Source organism: Pan troglodytes, chromosome 2, assembly GCF_028858775.2.
Source record: "Pan troglodytes isolate AG18354 chromosome 2, NHGRI_mPanTro3-v2.0_pri, whole genome shotgun sequence".
Lineage (NCBI taxonomy): Eukaryota > Metazoa > Chordata > Mammalia > Primates > Hominidae > Pan > Pan troglodytes.
Window position 1 is genome coordinate 69,315,994 of NC_086015.1, and position 18,633 is coordinate 69,334,626.

The following is an 18,633-nucleotide window of genomic DNA, read 5'->3' on the forward strand; positions in this document are numbered from 1 at the left end:
GTGACATTGCACAATAATTTGGCACATCTAGCTACAGGAAATGGTTCCCGTGTTACAAGTTTCCAATAAGACCAGTTAAAAGAAAGCAACTGGAAACAAAGGTACTCCCAGCCCAAATGTGTTCTCTAGAACCCAATTGTTGGCTCTGGTAGGAAGAATAAATAAAATCTTTGCTTCTTTTTAAAAAGGAGAGGAGCACATCATTTTCCTTTCACATAGTTTGTGGTAATTCTAAGAGGTTTTAGGATGATCCACATGTTGAATGTGGGTTGTTCTCACTGCTTTTTATTTTAGCAATGGGGAGGGTCATTTGGTCCCCTCTAAATAGCTTTTTTTTTGTCTCTCCTTTCTTCCTCTATGGGAATAGGCAGTGAGTTTTTGTCCCTAAGGCTCACAGACACATTTCAGTTCTTGCTTCTATTTCTCCCCATGGCTATGGTAGATCTTTAGTCTCATGGGCCTTCCCTCCATGCGTGGAATAAAATACACACCCTTGGCCATGAGGCCTTTGCTCAGGTCTTGCTTCCTCCTTGGAAAGAGCTCTTCCTTCTTGCCTCCCTTTTTTCTTCTATCCAGATTAAGTCCTCCAATTACAGGCACTCAAGGGCACCACATACACTCCATAGCTGTTACCACAATTTAACTCAATTATCCAATGTCTGTCTTTCCTGGCAGATTCTGAACTTCAGGAAGGCTGAAGTTTTATTGCTTATGTTTGACGCTGAGTGCCCAGCATCAAGCCTGGAAAATAATACTCAGTACATATTTGTTAACAAACTGCTTTGGCCTGATTTATATTTTTAGAACACAATGGAGTGAGTTAAGGTCATCTAAGGTATAATTTCCCAGGGATAAGTGGAAAATCTAAATCATAAAATTCCTCCTAGAAGGGGTGGCTATAGGGAGGACTGTCAAATAGATGGGTTGGAGAGATAGATGACATTTTCACTAGTCTTGACACATTCTGCAGCCAATAAAAGAGATACTATCTAGTTCTAGATTTCATGACTATCTCAAATGTACTCTTGATTTCTCCTTTGGTCCCAAATTAGGGCTGGTCATATCAATGGTACCTTCTGGGTCACTGGACTGGACCAGTGTTAGAGTTGCTTACATAAATACTAGAGCTTCTAGGTAAATGACACTTTTTGTCAGTAGCATTTTCCCAAGAATATTTTTCCCCTAAATTTTAAGGCTTGTATGTTATTTTGGTCATAGGAATGTCACACTCCACTCATTCACTCATAACACAATTATTTTTCAGCCCCAAAGTTGCCTGCTAAAATTATTTGTGGGTAGAGATGGGGGCAGAGACATCATAAATACTTTGGAAACCAAGAACTTGCTAGAAATAATTTTCCCTCTTCATGACTGCTGATTGTTAACTCTTCAATATTCTCTTGTTAAGTTTTAACATACCACATGTTCTATTTAAATAAGAACATAAAATATTTCTCAAAAGAATTTAAGTGAAAAAATACTATAGCTTAATCTTGATTAAATGATGGTGTTTCTGACCTGTTCTTGAGAACAATTGTCCTTATTAGTGAATAAATTCAGTGGTGACAGGAATGCAAAACAGAATTCACAATTGATATATACATGTCCATTATGTTTATATTTGGCTAATAATTTTGTGCAAGTAGGAAGGTTTTTTAGTTTACTTTCGGAAAATAATCTCACACCATCTTTTCTTTGAGCTGCTGCATCATCGCAACCTTAAAAAGGCAAGCATAGACACCTTATGAAGAAAAGAGAAAGCAAAGCAGACACATTCAATCCCCATCAGGCTATGGGGTTAAAGCTGATGGACAAGGGCATGGCTGTCTATTAAAATCACCTGGGGCCTTTTATAAACCCCCGGCTACACCCAGAGCAACCACATCAGAATCTCTGGAAGTGGGCCCAGGCATCAGCGCTTTTCAAGCTCCCCAGGTGATTCCAATGTGCACCCAAGGTACAAACCATTGGTTCAGCGGCTCCGCTGAGCCTGGTGACTCTCATCTGATGGGAAAAGGTCCCACAGACTGCAAGCACTTTGCTAAAAACAGCTGCTCCCAATAAAAGAATGCAAATTCTCAGTAACATCGGTGTCACCAGAAAAAAGGACGATTAGGAGTCACAATTTATCTCTTCAAAACTATTTAAACAAACCACTTAACGGTACCAGGTTTTAAAGTATAAATTTCTTCACTGCAGCATGTTTTTGTAATAACAATTGCGTGTCCATAGAGGATTGGTTAAGTAAATTGTGGTCAACTTTAGAATATGCAGCTATGAAGAGACAGCACAATACTTTTGTTTATTGAGTATACAAACTATGTCCTGGGTGCTACTCCAGGACCTTGGAATTCATCAGATTCAGGACAAAGATTCTTGCCCTCATGAAACTTAATGAAGAAACTTATTCTAGAAGAGGCCAGCTACGTAACTGGCAAGACTTGGTGCAAATTGAAAATGTGGGGGTCCTTATTCAAAAATTACTGAAAATTCAAGACCATGAGAGCAGAGCATTAAATCAAGCAAAGGGCCCTTCTAAGTGCAAGGCCCTGTGTGAGTGCACAGGTTGCATCTCCACAAAGCTGGCCCTGATTATAAAGGAGACAGGTGATAAACAATAGACACCTTGGGAGGCTGAGGCGGGCGGATCACCTAAGGTTGGGAGTTCGAGACCAGCCTGACCAACATGGAGAAACCCCGACTCTACTAAAAATACAAAATTAGCCTGGCATGGTGGCACATGCCTGTAATCCCAGCTACTCGGGAGGCTGAGGCAGAAGAATCCTTTGAACCTGGGAGGCGGAGGTTGCGGTGAGCTGAGATCGTGCCATTGCACTCCAGCCTGGGCAACAAGGGTGAAACTCCATCTCAAAAAATAAATAAATAAATAAATAGACCATGAGTAAGCACATAGATTACACACCATGTTAGAAGGTGTTGAGTGCCGCAGTGAGGAAAAGAGTAGAACACGGGAAACAACTTGCAATTTTAAATAGGGTGATCAGGGTAGGATGCATTGGAAGAATGACAACTGAGCGAGGATTTGAATAAAGGGAGGGAGTCAGCCATGGATATCTGAGGAAAGACCAGTCCCAGGCAGGGGACCAGCTAGAGCAAAGCCCCTAAGGCTGAGTGTGCCAGAGTGGAAAAGAGGGGCCAACCCCATCCCGGAGGACCTCAGAGCCTACTCTGAGGACTTTGACCTTTCACTTGACATTTTAAAAGAGTCGCTCTGCCTGCTACAGGGAGAGGAATCTGTAGGTGGCACAGGGAAAAGGCAGAGAGAACCGTAAGGAAGCTAATCCAGGAGTGGGGGAGACAGAAGGACAAAGAATGGGAATGAGTGACGTATAAGAGGCTTTATTTTTATGTGTGTGTGTATATCTATATATCCTAACTTGAAGAAATACCCACAATATGTAAGGTAAAGGAACAGTTCATAACATAGTAAGGGCTAATGGCCCATTTTTTCATAAAAACTATATATACGTACACATATACCCATACAGTTTTATACATACACACACACACACACACACACACACACAGAAAGACTAGAAATGTCACGAATCAAGCTGCTAATAACAGTTATTTCTGTGGATTGGGATTGACAGGTGTAAGGAAGAATGTCACTTTTTATACTTTCCTGAAATGCTTGAATCTTTTATTGTAAATATGCATTTGTAAATATGCATTCGTATTGTAAATATGAATTCGTTTTGTAAATAAAAACTCTGCTTTTAAAAATGGGGTATCATAGGATTGAGTGGTTCCTTTCTTCACACTCAAACATGGGGAATGGCTAGCAAAGACTGGATAATACATAGACAGGCTTCTGTAACTTGAGAAAGATGTGGTCAACTTAAAAAAAATGAAAATAAGATTAGGTTTGAAACAAGGATCTGGAAAAAAAAAAAAGGCTAGTAAGGTGGGAATTTGTAAACCTGTAGAAAACCCAGTAGAATAGTAAATGATGGACCTTACCTAACAGAAGAAATTGGGTACAAAGTGTTCTGCATGTATTAATTAAGGTATAGGGAAGAGAAGCTGAAGGATTTAGGTTGGAAATAAAATGAACTCTTTTAATAAGAGGAAGGTAAACATGGGCTTAGGGACTTCTGAACTTTGAGAACTGCATGGTACAGGAGGGGTTTTCATGGTAACAATTGCTGCCCTGGACAGCCCCGGTGCCTAACTGGATTCTTTCCACCTCTCTCCAAGTCCGCTCTCCCATGGTGCTGTGAGGCCATCTTTCTCAAACTTAAACCTGAGCTGGTCACCTCTCCCTCCCCGAACACACACACAGCTCGCCGGAGGCCCTGTTAAAACTCTTCAGTGGTCTTCTGTTATTCTGAAGTCTACAATCTGGAACAAGGCCAGCCTGGCACAACCCTTATTCCCTTCACAATGCAACCCTTCCCTTCTAGACCACAATCCCTTGCACTTGGGCCTTTGCTCAGCCTGCACTTTGTTCCTTCTTTCACTGATTAGCTTCCTCTTCCTTCTGGCCTCACTTGAATTATAACCTTCTTCAATCTGGCTAAATTTCCTATTAGTTGCTATCAGAGGACCCCGTGCTTCTGCTTGGTATGCAGTTTGCAAGCATTTGTCTTCTCCCCACCAACTACGAGCACTTGAGACCAGGAACCAGGCATTTCTAGCCCCCACCATGTACTTGGCACAGAGCTGATCTTCAATAAATGTGTTGAGGAAATGAGAAATAGAGTAGCAAGCCTTGCCTATTACACATGTAGGAATGAGCAGCCTTTCTGAGATATTTTCCCTTCAATTCCACAATCTTATGAGACCAAAGAGAATTTATTCTCTGAGGGATAAATATAAAGTACAGCACTTAATGGAGTGGTGTTTAGAGCTCTCGGCTATGAAGACCATGCCTTTATTCCCTCCAGAGACATGACAATAAAGACTTTTCAGTTAGGTGGAAAGGTGATGCAGTCAAGGGTAGCAGTCGCATGCAATACTTGAGTATTTACTGTATAATTCAACAGTTATCACTACTTTGCTTAAATCCATGTGCTTGCCAAGAGATCTTGTGCTTTGGATCCATTGGACACCTAATAACTACACTAATGAAGTAAAGCCACACTCCTCTTGCCTCTGACAATGACCACAATGCATAAAGATATCACTTAGGGGTGGGAGGAAGTAGTCAAACAATTTTCACAGAAGATCCACTCCTGCAAAAAACACCCTAAATCATTGTGTTGGAGAGGGCATTTCCCTTCACATAAGCCTCTAATGATTTGTATTGCCAAAGCACTTGGATCTCACTGTGCTAAACATCCACGATGCTGATGGTGTTGCCTCAAAGGGGAAATCGCTTGGAGGAACTTGAAAGGGCTTTTCCTTTTATGATTAATGCAGGCCACCAAAGGTGGTCTCGGATTGCCCCCAGCTGGAAAAATCCTGACGGCATAATTGAGTCTCTGCACATTTGGTGTGGCTGTTTACGGCGGGCAAAGAACTGGCATGACATAAGGGCTTTACAAACAGCTTCAACTGTTGGTTAAGCCAGGGACCACTTTGAGATGCCATCTTTTATAAAGGAGATACTAGGGAAGTGAGCAGAGTTCATAATTACCATCCTGGTGACAAAGCAAAATACAGCAAAGGAGATGGGTTGGAGGAAGGCGTACTATTCAACAAAATGCCTTTTGAATGCCCAGGAGCTTAGGTCCTGGAGGAAAACCCCAAACACTAAGTCATAAAAAGGAACAACCAAAAACTGTGTGAAGGAAACTGGAAAGTTATTCAACACTACCTGATCCACCCCCATGAATGTTAGGTCACTTGAGAATGGTTAACTTTCGTATCTAGTGTGACTTGGGAGTATATCTAATTCCACACACATCTACCTCCTGAAGTTAGACTTCGAGATGACTTTGTCTCAGTTTTCACAGCACAGCATTTTGGTTTCATATTCCTCAGCAACGGTTAAGTGTAGTATTTTGTTGAATAGTATGTACTATACTATTCATAATTAAAAGGCCTTCTTCCCCATTTTAATAGAGTGAGAAAATAATTTTTTCTTACAGGCACGGTGGCTCATGCCTGTAATCCCAGCACTTTGGGAGGCTGAGTTGGGCAGATTGCTTGAGCCCAGGCATTTGTGACCGGCCTGGGCAAAAGGGCAAAACCCCATTTCTATAAAAATACCAAAAATTATTTGGGCATGGTGGCATGCCCCTCCAGTCCCAGTTACTCGGGAGGTTGAGCAGGGAGGATCACTTGAACCTGGGAGGTTGAGGCTGCAGTGAGCTGCGATCATGCCACTGCACTCCAGCCTGGGCGTCAGAGTGAGACCCTGTCTCAAAAAAAAAAAAAAAAAGTTTTTTTCATTTATTTTGATTGGAAAATAAACCAGGACAACAAAAAGAGTAGAGTACTCATTGCCACGCAGAAATCTTCCTCAATTAAAAAAAAAAAAAAAGTTTGTGTCATTTACTGAGGACTCTTCTGATTGCCAAAGATGTGTATCTATTCTTAGCTCTGTGAAGTATGTCCTTTTACAGATGAGGAAATGGAGGCTTCAGAGGAGGTTAAGGAATGTGCCCAAGAATCACACCAGAAGTGATGAAGCTCTTAGCTTGGCAGGATTTGTTTTATTATCAGGGTTCTGTGCTATACTGTGCTGTGCTGTTTAAACTTTCATGTGCATACGGCATAGCTGAGGATCTTATTAAATGTACATTCTGACTCAGTAGGTCTGGAGTAGGGCTGAGAATCTGCATTTCTAACAAGCTCCTCAGTGATGATGAGGCAGCTGGTCCACAGACCACACTTTGAGTAGCAAGGCACTATGCTATTGCAATGGCGTAGATCCTGCTCTTTCAACACAACGGCATTTCATCAAGTAGGAGTCAGGGGCCCTCAACTGATTACTTGACCATGATGCATTTGAGACAACATAGAGACAAGGAAGATATCAATCCAGAAGCAATAGTGGTTGTGGAATGCATACATTTCCATGTATTTTTACAGTAAAAATGCATTAAAAAATCTTTCACAAAAGAAACTTAAAAAATACAATTAGGGTGTTGAGTCCTCCCCCCCCAACATTCTTTCAGGCATCAACTGTGTAACGGAGGGAGACAAATTCCTAAATCATTTGATTTCATCATACAAAATACTCATCCATTATCTCTCATCAAGACATTTACATTAAGTGGGGGAGGGGGGCGGCGGGATTAAGGAAAGTAGGCTCACAAGAATCAGTTTCCAATTTAAGGTTACAGCAGTTCAAAGAAAACTATATCTTTCTGCATAATGCATAGTCCCTGTACAGTACAATATTTCCAAACAAATCTGATGTGTGGAATTCAGGTGAAACTGCCACACCAAAAAGTCCACGGATTGAGACAAGCCCAGGTGGGTAGCACATAGATTTTAAATTGTCAAATATCATCTTACAACAAGAAGGACATCAAGATGTTAACTTCAGGATATATTCCCAAAATCCACCTTGATTTCATTTATTTAAAACTCTGGATCACAATTGAGAGCATCAGTCATTTAACATCACAGATTTTGTTAGAACTAGTGAGAAGAATCCTAGCAGTGGAGCCCTGGGAATAAAATCTCCAAGTCAGCTCTTAGGAACTTGATGAAAAAGAACATCATTATTCAGTTGTACTCTTCCTCAGCCTTACTACAGCTCAATGTATGCTTTGTATGGAAAACTTTAATAATAAAAATAGCATTCACAGACTTTTCCCTCCTTTTTAGCTACAGAATGTATATTGTGTCTGTTCCAGGAAAGGAACTTGTTTTATAAATGTCCACACAACTACAGCTACTCATTCTAATGTTATGTATAAACCCATAAGTCAAATAAAGCTATGAACAATGTAATATTTATATATGCATAGTGTTTTATAAAAAGATTGGCCCACATACTGCTTTTCATCAATACAGAAAGAGCATTAAGTCCATAGCACACTGCAAGAAATAAATGAGTGAAGAACAGAGAATGCAAACAAGTGCTTAATAATTCGCAAGCAGGCTCACCATGGAGGAAATGATGATATTCAAACCAACTAAAGCTTTAGAGAATTACTTATATAGTCTCCCATTTTAAAACAACTTTACATACCTGATTTAGTTTACATTAAAATATATCCCCATGAATCAATTTGTTCCATATTCAGAAATATAAACACATATCACATTCCTCACAGCTAAATTTTGTCATAAATTCTCTTTTATACAAGAAAAAAAGGCAACAGTTGTTTTCTTTTTTTTCCCAACAGGCTCTATTAATTACAATTTTTAGCTCTGTACACGCAATGATTGGCTGGTTTTCTTTTTTTTTTCTTTTTCCTTTTTTTTTTTCTTACAGTACCATGGGAACAACAGTGATTGACTTGCAAAGTTTTCTGTCTGTATGGAAAATGCAAAACAGTACTACAGAAATACACAATGCACTGTAAGCAGCGGTTTGCTGTAGTGGTCCAACAGGTATAAGCAAACATTTTGGCTCAGCTAGGCAGTAATCCACTTAAACCACATCCCGGGGCTACGGCCGACCCAACCACAGCTCCTGTGGGATCAAAAAGAATGGGTCTGTTTAAAAATAAAAATTGTTATGTTTTGTGCTGCTGTCCAAAGGACTCAAAGGACAGAGTCATGAGGCAGAAGTTTCCCAACCAGATCTAGAACCACTGGGACCACTTCCTTCCTTTCCCTTCTACCAACCTAGAGACTTGGACTATGGTTTCAAAGTGAAATTGGCATTTCTAACAATGAATACCCACAGCCCTCACTTCTTTAAATATCAACAGAGAGGTTCCTTCCACCAAGGCTCATTGCCTCCTCCCCAGTTTGGCAAAGGGCAACCATGGGCTTCTACTAAAAGGGAGGCGGGCATGCTCTCCAAATTGGGGATCTTACGTCTTCCTCACACCAGGCACACTGTCCCCCATTCCATCTACTATTCAGCCTCCAATCAGACGAGACAACACGAAAGATGCTTGTTGTCTCTTCCTCGTAGTAATTGAGCAAAGCTGTGATGGCATTGCCTTCAATGAGATTTTATCAGATGTCGGAGATGATCACGAACCTGACTGTCTGTGCTTGGGCTGTATTTGGGTAAAGATGGCCGACATTTTTGTCTCCGTGCCTTCCTGGGCCAGGGAGAGTACAAACTGTTTTCTGAACCAACTATAACTCACAATATAAAACTTCTTTGTGCTGCGCAGTTTAGCTATAAATATCCTTCATTTGCAATAGTAGTCTTGTCATAGAGTTTGCTTACTTTTAGGATCATCGGCAAACCTAATCCATCCCCAAGGGTCCTCAGCTTTTACAAATAAAACTTTGCATTTTTGCTCTTTGCTTTTAAGAAAAACTTCCGACTACAGTATAGCACTATATCACTACATGACAGTCTATATCAAATTAATTAAACTTAATCAATAAATTCCCTTACTTAGAGAAAATGATCAACAGCCCCATTTAACCAGGAGAGAAAAAGATTGCCCAAAAACGGGAACAATTCTTGACGATTCTACAGGTTACGTAGAAACAAAATTTATATCCCTTTGGGCCAGCATTTGGCAAATAATTTCCAAAAAAGTATGCATTTAAAAATACTTTCTTTAATATGATACATCAGGCACAATACTTTTCATATATATTTTTTCTTATAAGATTTCAAATGCATAAAATGTTTGTTGTTATTCATAGGATCACCAGGTGTCAGATGCTTCATTAGGTAAGAAACTAAATAATTTCAGGTTTGTGACTTTCCTCTTAGAACCTTTGACACGGTAAAGGTTGGAATGTGACTCAGCATCTCAGATACTGAGGTCGGTGCTACATTCTTTGTAAGGTCGCCTTCTCTGCTCCGGGGGATGTCTGGAACTTCTGCCGGCATCCTGTTTCAGATTCGCCTCTTCCCTTTCTCGGTGGCTGGCTCTGTCCTCTCTGTTCCTTTTGTCCAGGGACCGCTCTCTCCTGCGCTCGGGGGAGCGTGCGCGCCTCCGGTCGGTGGACTTGGCCCTGCGCTCGGGCGAGCCCCCTCTCCTGCGCTCGGGGGACCTCCTCTGCTCCAGGAGTCTCTCCAGAGACCGTCTCCGCCGGCTGGGGGAGCCGTCTCTCCTGCGGGTGGGTGACCGCTCTCGCCTCCGCTCCGGAGAGACGTCTCGTCTCTTCTCGTGCTTCTCCCTCCTCTCCAAAGTGTTGTCGGCGCTGCGGGTGCCCTCCCTCCGCTTCTCTGGGGACCGCCTCTTGGGGCCGTTGGCGGCTGCCGCGCGCTCGGCCTGCGCGTCCCTCCGTCCCTCCGGCGCCCGGTCCTTGGGTCGGCATGCCCCGCTGTCGGGTTTCCTCGAAGTCCCATTCCAGGTGTGGTGTTCATTGGGTTGTCTGCTATACTCTCTGCTGCCTTTGGGATCCCTTGCGTGTGCCCGCTTTTCCCCATGTGGTGATGATTTGTGAAGATCGGGTGGGTAACTGGACTCCAATGACGGATGCTGCCGGCGGTCGGGCCCGGCCCTCACTTCCGGAACACCTTGTGGACCGGTGGCGGGGCCGTGGCGGTCGCTGCTGGGGTCTGCCAGGAAAATAAACGAGAGCAACAGTTGGGTACGAAGGTCCCTCGGCTCCTGTCCCCGTTCCCACCCACACTCGAGACCTCATTAGTCACAACAAGCAAACAACTGTTAAAGCAGTCAGACTCAAAGCCAACTGAATCTTGTTAATTTAAGGATAACTGCACGTAGTTAGGGTTAAAAACTAGTACTTGTGGCTTTCAGCGTCTGGCTGACTGAATGTTCTCCATACCCGAGACATAGATCATTAAAGAACTGACAAAAATCAGTCATGATTTGAGTCTTTAAAGGCACAATCCAAATAGTCTGTCTAGAGGCATGAAAATTTCCTCTCTGTAGCTATCCCTTGTTCTTCCTTTCCCACCCCCCAACCCTTTTCCCCTGCGCCCACCCCTCTCCCACCCCCAAGAAAATATTCTTTGCTTTAAAGAATACTTGTTTTGATTTACTTAAAAATAATTTAGGGTATTGATGTGAAGAAGGGGCACCTGGGAAGCTTTCTGGAGCAGGGCGGGAATCATCTACATCTTATCTGGGTGGTGATTAAATGGGCGCATACAGAAGTGAAAAATCTACTGCACTGTATATTCAGGATTTATGCATTTTACCATATGCAGAAGTATACTTCTATTTAAAAAAAATCCAGGGTAGCAGGCAAAGGGGATTACAGAGGCAACATGCTGGCCAGATGTTGATGACTGGCAAATGGGATATGTACGCAAGGGCCCATTAAACTGTTCTATCTGTATTATTCAACTACTTTGTCTACTTTTGCACACATTAAAAAATAAGGAACTGTTTTTAAAAGGTGTTTTCTGATAGATAAAAGGTAGGGGAAGAGAAGCTGCTAGGTACACATTTGAGATTGGATGGGGGTCAAATACAATTTTTGGTTTAGAGGCACTTTTTCTTTATGATATGGGAGGCAGTCATAATGACATCTAAGAGCTTGGAGTCACTGGGCTGCTTCCTATAACATCAAGGTTTCTACAGGTTTAAAAGCAGGGCAGCCCATAATGGCCCCTATTTATCATTATTCAATATTTGAAATGACAGTGCAAATGTTTTAGGCAGTGTCCTGAATTGAGGAGAGCTCTTTTCAAAGCTAGGATGCTTTGTTGCAACTAAACCCAACAAGTCATCCACATGACACCATTCCAAGCAAAGCACCTGAAACAAGGCACTGCAGTCTGGAGGGCAGACTTGTATGACAGTCAGAGACTAAGGGGTCACTGGGGCTCTTTAAGGATCTTTCATGAGCCAACAAGGTCAATATTTAGCAATTAACCTGTTTCATGACAACTTCCCAAAACCTAGAGTGGGTTTTTAACAAAAAGCAAGTGAAAAGCCAAAAGCAGGGGTCAGCCAACTTTCTCTAAAGGGCAATAGTAAATAATCTGGGTGTTTTGGGCCACACCATCTCTGTTACAGCTATTCAGCTCTGCCACTGTGGTATAAAAACACAGGCAACACAAAAGTAATGGGTGTGCCTATGTGTCAATAAAACTTTACTTACAAAAACAGGCTATGGACAGGATTGGGCCCATGGACTGCAGTTTGCAAAGAGATACCTGACCAAGCAGGAAATCTCGTCTTCCCATCTAGCAAAGCCCTATGATACAGGGCTCCATGATACAAGGTTCATTCTTTCTAAATACTGGGTTGGCTACGAGAATGAACAAAGAACAGGTTCTTAACAAAGGTCATTTGAAGATGTGGATACAGGAAGGCACTTGGATCACCAGTGGATTCTTATGCCTACTTTTAAGACAAGGGAAGGCAACACTTCAACAGGGTCAGCGTTGTACTTACAATTCAAAGAACGCAGGGTGCTCAGAATGAATTGCCAAACATATCAAAACAGAGCTAAGCAGAAGCAATGAGGAAATTAGGCCACAGCACAGAAACACCTAGTATTGATTGAGCTACAAACCGTAGTTTGATTATGGCCCATAAGGTAGAAGCAAGCCTCCCCGAGCTTTTCATTTCTCATACATGCAGCGATATTAGGAGGTATCATCGCTGTGGAAGGGAGGGCCCAGCACCAAGAACAGTCAGAGAGAAAGAGAAAGAGAGAAAGAGAAAAAGTTGAACATTTAGATTCCCTATAACACAGAGGAAAGAAAAAAAAATCTACATTTGTTAACATAGGGCAAAGAGAGTTTATTTGTCCAGTCAGACAGTCTAAGGCAACACTCAAATAAGGCTGCAGAGACCGCAATCGGAACAGTGACATTTTTAGACAGCCATAAGGTGACTCGAGAACCCAGACAATGAATGCATCCTTTTTTGTTTTGTTTTGTTTTGTTTTGTTTTTTCAAACAACTGGAACAATGACAGGCTGGCATAGGAGAGCATTAACAATAAACAACAAAAGAACAAAATCCCTTCCCACCCCCACCAAAGACCGCGGCAGTTAAATTAAGTACAAAAAACTCATTACAAAAATAGCCTCACAGAGAAGCAGGTTCCAATCAAGTCAGAAAAAAATTGGAACTTAACATATTATAACCCATTTGTGACTCTAATCAATGGAATTAGAGAGATTTAGTCCAAGTGACGCATGAAGACATTACAGTAGCACAACCCTGGCAGGTTCAACCCTTCTTGGAAAACCATGTATTTAAATGATCTTTATTTTTAGCCCAAAGAACATTTGTTAGTGTTGGATTTTCATCCTCAGTGCAACAGACATAGGTTTTGAGAAGGTACACAGGTTACTGACGATGACTCTCAAATGAAATATCACATCCAACAGAAGCATAGGGAAGACAGAAAAGGGAGACGATGTTACACAGTTTCAGTGGTATCAATACACCTAATGGTCAGAAGTTCAGTACAGTGCACAGCCACGGCATCTTAATGTTGTCAAAATACTTCCCCTGTGGTTGGCCATGTCTATAGGGGCCTTGTCTAATACCCACCCTCCCCCTGTACCTCGGACCCCTCGTATTTTGCACCTGTACAAATGTCCAACACCTGGGAAGGCTGGCCCTCCAAGGAGCTATCCTTCTCCTTGAGCTGCATCTGAATTAAACATCTCATCAAGTCCAAAATGCAACTGAGAATTGTGCAGAATGACTTTCAGAAAAGAGGGTGATAATAGATAAATCCCTAATAAAGGGGACCAACGTATCTGGGGACCATTCAATCACAGTTTCTATAGAAACTTTTGTAGACCTTTGGTTGGGAAAAAAAGCCCTACATCTAGGGCATAGCTTCTTTTTTTTTTTTTTTTTAATTTTAAACACAAATCTCAAATAAATAGGACATAATTATTATCATATACAATATTTTGCCATCAGAACACTAAGCTATGTAAAGATCATTGCTGTCTACTCAAATCAAGTCTAAAGATATGACAAAGGAACTCTATGTATAACCTGGCTTTCCTCATAGGAAAGGTATAGTCACATGTTTCCCTCATGATGAGCACTGGGAATTTATTTCATCCTTTATCATTTAAAAACATTATGGCTAATATATTAACAGTTTTTGTTTGTTTGTTTGATAGTAGTGGGCTCAGATGGTCTGATTTGGGGTAAGACACCAGTTGGGGGATGGAGAAGTGTTGTATACAGAGCATAAAGGAGGTGAGCAAAGCCCCCAAATCTCTCAAAATTTCATGCCTCTTAAATAAAGACACCAAGTAACCAAAAAGGAAAAAATAATTGTGCCTCAACATATCACTCAGGAAACCTGCTTTCCTGCTTCTTAAAAGGAGTATATAGTCATTTTGTGCTAACAACTGGATCTGAGGAACAGTTTGGCACAGTACAAACAAACATTCCTTCGCTCTTGGTCGGACTAGACAAAACGTTCTCTCTGATTATCAGAAAGGGGGCTATAAAGATCTTGTCTTAGGCCATGCCCCAGTCCACGTAAGCAAGCAAAAGGATGAAATGTGTAGAGATTTCAGAACAAGCGAGGCAAATAATCACATGGTGCGAGAGGCTGGTAAGACACTGGTGAATAGGGGAAACAAAAAAGACTTTCCTGCTGCCGTTCTGGAGACAAATTCATGGAGTCATGCCAGGGAAGGAAGGAATGTTTTCATAGTTTGACCCACCATATTCTGGTACTGAGCCGTCTCCCCGCTTCAGAAACAGACGAACTCTGCGGCCACCATTCTTAATCAGTTCTATAGCTCGAGAATGCTTCATGTTTTTGGTGGTCTCACCATTGATCTCTAAAATTTCATCACCAATCTGCCAAAGCAAAAGAAAACTAAGTGAGATTTGAAATTCATGTACGGATTCACCAAATGTTTATTAAGCACGTGGCAGAACATCTATTGCTTTGGAAGTGGCAGTGACAAAAACAAACAGAAATCCCTGCCCTCATGGAGATTATATTCTAAAGAGGGAAAGACAATTTAAAAAATTAGAAAACTACATATATGCCAAATTACATGAGAAAGGGGGGGAAAAAGCAGTAAGGGCATGTTAATGGTTGGGGTAGGCAGCTTTTAAGAAGGCTCCCATGATTTCTGCCTCCTTGCATTCACAACCTGTGTAACCTCCCCCTGCCTTTGAATGTGAGCTACGTCAAGTGACTTGCTTCTAATAAACAGAATATGGCAAACATGATATCAGTTCAAAGATCAGGTCATAAAACGATTTTGTCATCTGTCTTACTTGCCCTCTTTTCTTCTCTCACTTGTTTGCCCTGATGCATGTTATGAGCTATCCTCTGGAGTCCCATGATAATGAAATGAGGGACTGCCCTATAAGGCACTGAATCCTGGTAACAACCATGTGAGTGAGCTTAAAAAGCAAACCCTTCCCCAGATGAGACTTCAGATGAGACCATAATCCTGACTGATATATTGAATGCAGCAGTCACTTTGTGTCAGCCACTATTTTAGACACTGGAAATAAAAGAATAAATAAGACGAGGCAGATCCCCACTCAAATAGAGCTTATATTCTAAAAAGAGGAGGAATGGCACTGGCTTTCAAGTCTACAGTCTTTAATTTGAATCCTATCATTTGGTAACTGATTTGCTCCCAGTACTTTAACTTCCTGGAGTCTACTTTCTTACTTATAGAAGAGGCTGATAATACCACTCACACCTACCAAGCTGCTGGCATCAAATCAGGTAATACATGTAAACCTGTCATGTAAACTATACACCATTATACAAAGTAGCATAATAATATTTCATTTGATTAACTTTTTAAAGTGATTAAATTTTTAAAGTAATTTAAAGTAAAGTAATTTAAGGTAATTAACTTTTTAAAGTGATTAAAAGGCAAGGGAAAATAAATTCCTTATATCTGAAATTTCAAACAAAAAAAATATATACCACCATGTATCTCCCCTTGAATATATACATGCAAAAGAAAAGAATATGAGAGAAAGTGGTATACTGTTTGGCCCTGGACACTGTATTTTTACTACATTTTTCACTGTTTAATTTTCTTAAAACACATTCAATGCTCTACCTTCTCAATTTTAAATGTTAAAAAATTCACTCTGAAGAAACTTAAACATCAAGATTGTGGCTTAAGTGCAAGTGTTACGATCCTCACCCTTAATCAGTTTTTCCCTTTTTCTGCTCAGGCCCAACTGCATTCACTTTTTTCCTTTCCTGGCCTGACTGTCTTGATTTCTTTTAATTTGTTGTAAATGGCTCTCCATGGGCAATTCCCAATCTATGTGACCTATGTATGGGTAGATGATTTATGTTTTCTTAATCATCTAATCTGCCCAGGAGAACAGCACATTCATCTACAGTAACAGATATTAGCGAAACAGAGCAGAGTGGACTTTTGGCATTTATGTATTAAAAATTTGTAGCTCTTACTACAGAGCAACTCTGAATATTCATGCCACAGAGCCCTGGCTCTTTGCTAAGGCAGAGAGTAGACTTGCTGTCTCTGAGCCTAAGGTAAGACCACTGGTAACCAGCTAGAGGATAAGTAGACCTCACTGCCCAGAATCTACAGGGCCATATGGCTTTCCTGCTTTCTAAGCATCCCAGGGTACCCCAGAATTCCTGTCAAGTGATGTGCCTGCCCCATGACATTAAGCACAAAAACTATAGAAATGGGCTCTGAAAAATATCTACTTTAATATATTTGAAAGTAATTTAAATCCTTTATTCCCTATATCAACCCCAAAGAGTTGGAAGTGTTCACCTAACTTTAGCATCTATAATTAATTGTGCTTTAGGCAGAAATATTTGGTAGGGTAGGAGTCATGCACTTAAGAGAATCATGAAAGGTACAGAAAATGTAATTCTTATGAACATGAACATTCTAACCATATATGACAAGAATTCACTGCAGATGGTTTATTTGCACCTACCCCAGACTCCTCTCTCCACTTACCCTCATCTTTCCACACCTCTCCGCAGGACCGTCCTCTGCTAAGCGCAGAACATAGAGGTCCATGTTATACTCTCGGCCTCCTCGAAGGCTAAAGCCAAATCCCTTGGCTCCTCTTTCCAGTTCCACAGTGTAAAAATCTTGCTCCTATTTAAAGAAATTAAATGCAATCATTCTAGGAGAACTAATATCCATAGGACCCTTCCTAAACATTCTTGGCAAAAAGGCACAATCTCTATCCCCCTCTTGGTGACTCTTGTTTATTAATAATCTTGATTCATCCTCATTAATCTCAGAAGTCACAGTTCCAGAATTTGAAAACAGTTATGAGCATGTCTATATGCATCTGTGTATTTATTATAACATATGTGGATTAAAATTTAATCAGTGAGGCTGTGATTTGCATTTGGGGAAGGACAATTCCTCATTACATGATACCAGCCACCTGGCTGCTGGATGCCCAGCCTCCCTGACCTGTGTCCAATAAATGCTGGCTGCGCCCATCATGAGGATACCAACAAAACCTCTCCAAATCCTGATCAAGGAAAATTATGAAGGGACAACTGAAAGCCCCCAGGCAACCAGTAAAGAAAGAACCCAGCTGGGCACTTGTAATACCAGCTACTCAGGAGGCTGAGACAGGATGATTGCTTGAGCCCAGGAGTTTCAGTCCAGTCTGGGCAGCACAGTGAGACCCGTCTCTTAATAATAATAATAATAAAAGGAATCTGTTTAATTTTGCATCACCCAAAGTTCCTCAAATTTGTTTCACCTGCTAGTATTTTCACACTCTCCCTCGCCATCCTGAGGACAGGCATTTTGCTCTATGGATCTCACCTTAAATTCTCAAGCCTGAAAAACACCTTATCAAAAAGACATTGGCAGAAGCATGTTTATGAATACTATGAGTAGATATTGGTTGCTTTGCTTTCTCTAACTGCCGATCTTTGTGACAATTACTGCTTTTCATTTTTTTTCCCCTAGAAAAGGCTATCTAGGAATATTTTAAGGTAGTAAAATAAAATGTTATTTCCTAGACAATCAAATGTAAGTATACGTTTGGTAAATCACCTCACAAAAGGTTATTTCTTTTAAATTAAAGGTGCTTCAAAAAATATCCCATAAAAGTAGCTTGAGAAAGTTGGAAGGAAATGTGCAAAGTATAGAGAAAAAAGAGACATGGTGCTCACCTGTGTTGCTTGGGGTGCTTTGAACTCAAATTGAGATTCCTGCTTTGGTTTGGTGGTATTCCTGCCAAAGTGAAAGAAATAAATATAAGAGCAACCCATTAGCAAACTGAGAAAGAATCAAGGACATATATTGTCATGCTGGGAGTTACTTTTTTCCCCTTTAACAAAGGAAACCAAAGTCATGTCTGACCTTGTCTCCTGGGTCCCTTGCTGAGAAGGGGTGTGTGTGGTGGTGATGGTGGCAATCTTCTCTGCATTGGTCAGCAAGGTGGCATTCGAGGACTCTGCAAAGAGGGACAGAGCATAAAGAAATGAAGACCCCAGAGAAGACATCCTCCAGCCAGGAGGTGTGCAGAAGCCCTGTATCTGAATAACAAGTGTGACTTCTCTGTCCCCATTTCAAGCAGTCTGACTTGAATTTCTAGACAATTAGGAGTTTAATAAACCATTTTAAGATCTTCTCTGATGTGGGTCATGTATGTCCCCATGACCCTCCTCCCAAACAGACACCTCCACAAATAAAACAGAGTTTGCCAAAGAAAAC

The 18,633-nt window shown here is 41.2% G+C and overlaps 1 protein-coding gene across 34 annotated transcripts in view; it reads right to left on the reverse strand.

The window, feature by feature from the left end:
• Positions 1-6,963: 6,963 nt before the first annotated feature.
• Positions 6,964-18,633, reverse strand: part of MAGI1 (membrane associated guanylate kinase, WW and PDZ domain containing 1) — a 674,091-nt gene continuing 662,421 nt past the window's right edge. For 23 of the 34 annotated variants that reach the window (XM_009445792.5, XM_009445790.5, XM_054680758.2 and 20 more), the window contains 5 exons: positions 18,280-18,373; positions 18,090-18,150; positions 16,903-17,046; positions 14,638-14,776; positions 8,319-10,570 (listed from right to left, as the gene is read on the reverse strand). In XM_009445792.5, coding sequence (XP_009444067.1) covers positions 9,816-10,570; positions 14,638-14,776; positions 16,903-17,046; positions 18,090-18,150; positions 18,280-18,373 — 1,193 coding nt within the window. In that variant the 3' untranslated portion in view covers positions 8,319-9,815. Of the gene's footprint in view, positions 10,571-12,501; positions 12,591-14,497; positions 14,777-16,902; positions 17,047-18,089; positions 18,151-18,279; positions 18,374-18,633 lie in introns of those variants that run through there. The other 11 variants (XM_009445802.5, XM_009445806.5, XM_054680764.2 and 8 more) reach the window with 4 other exon arrangements.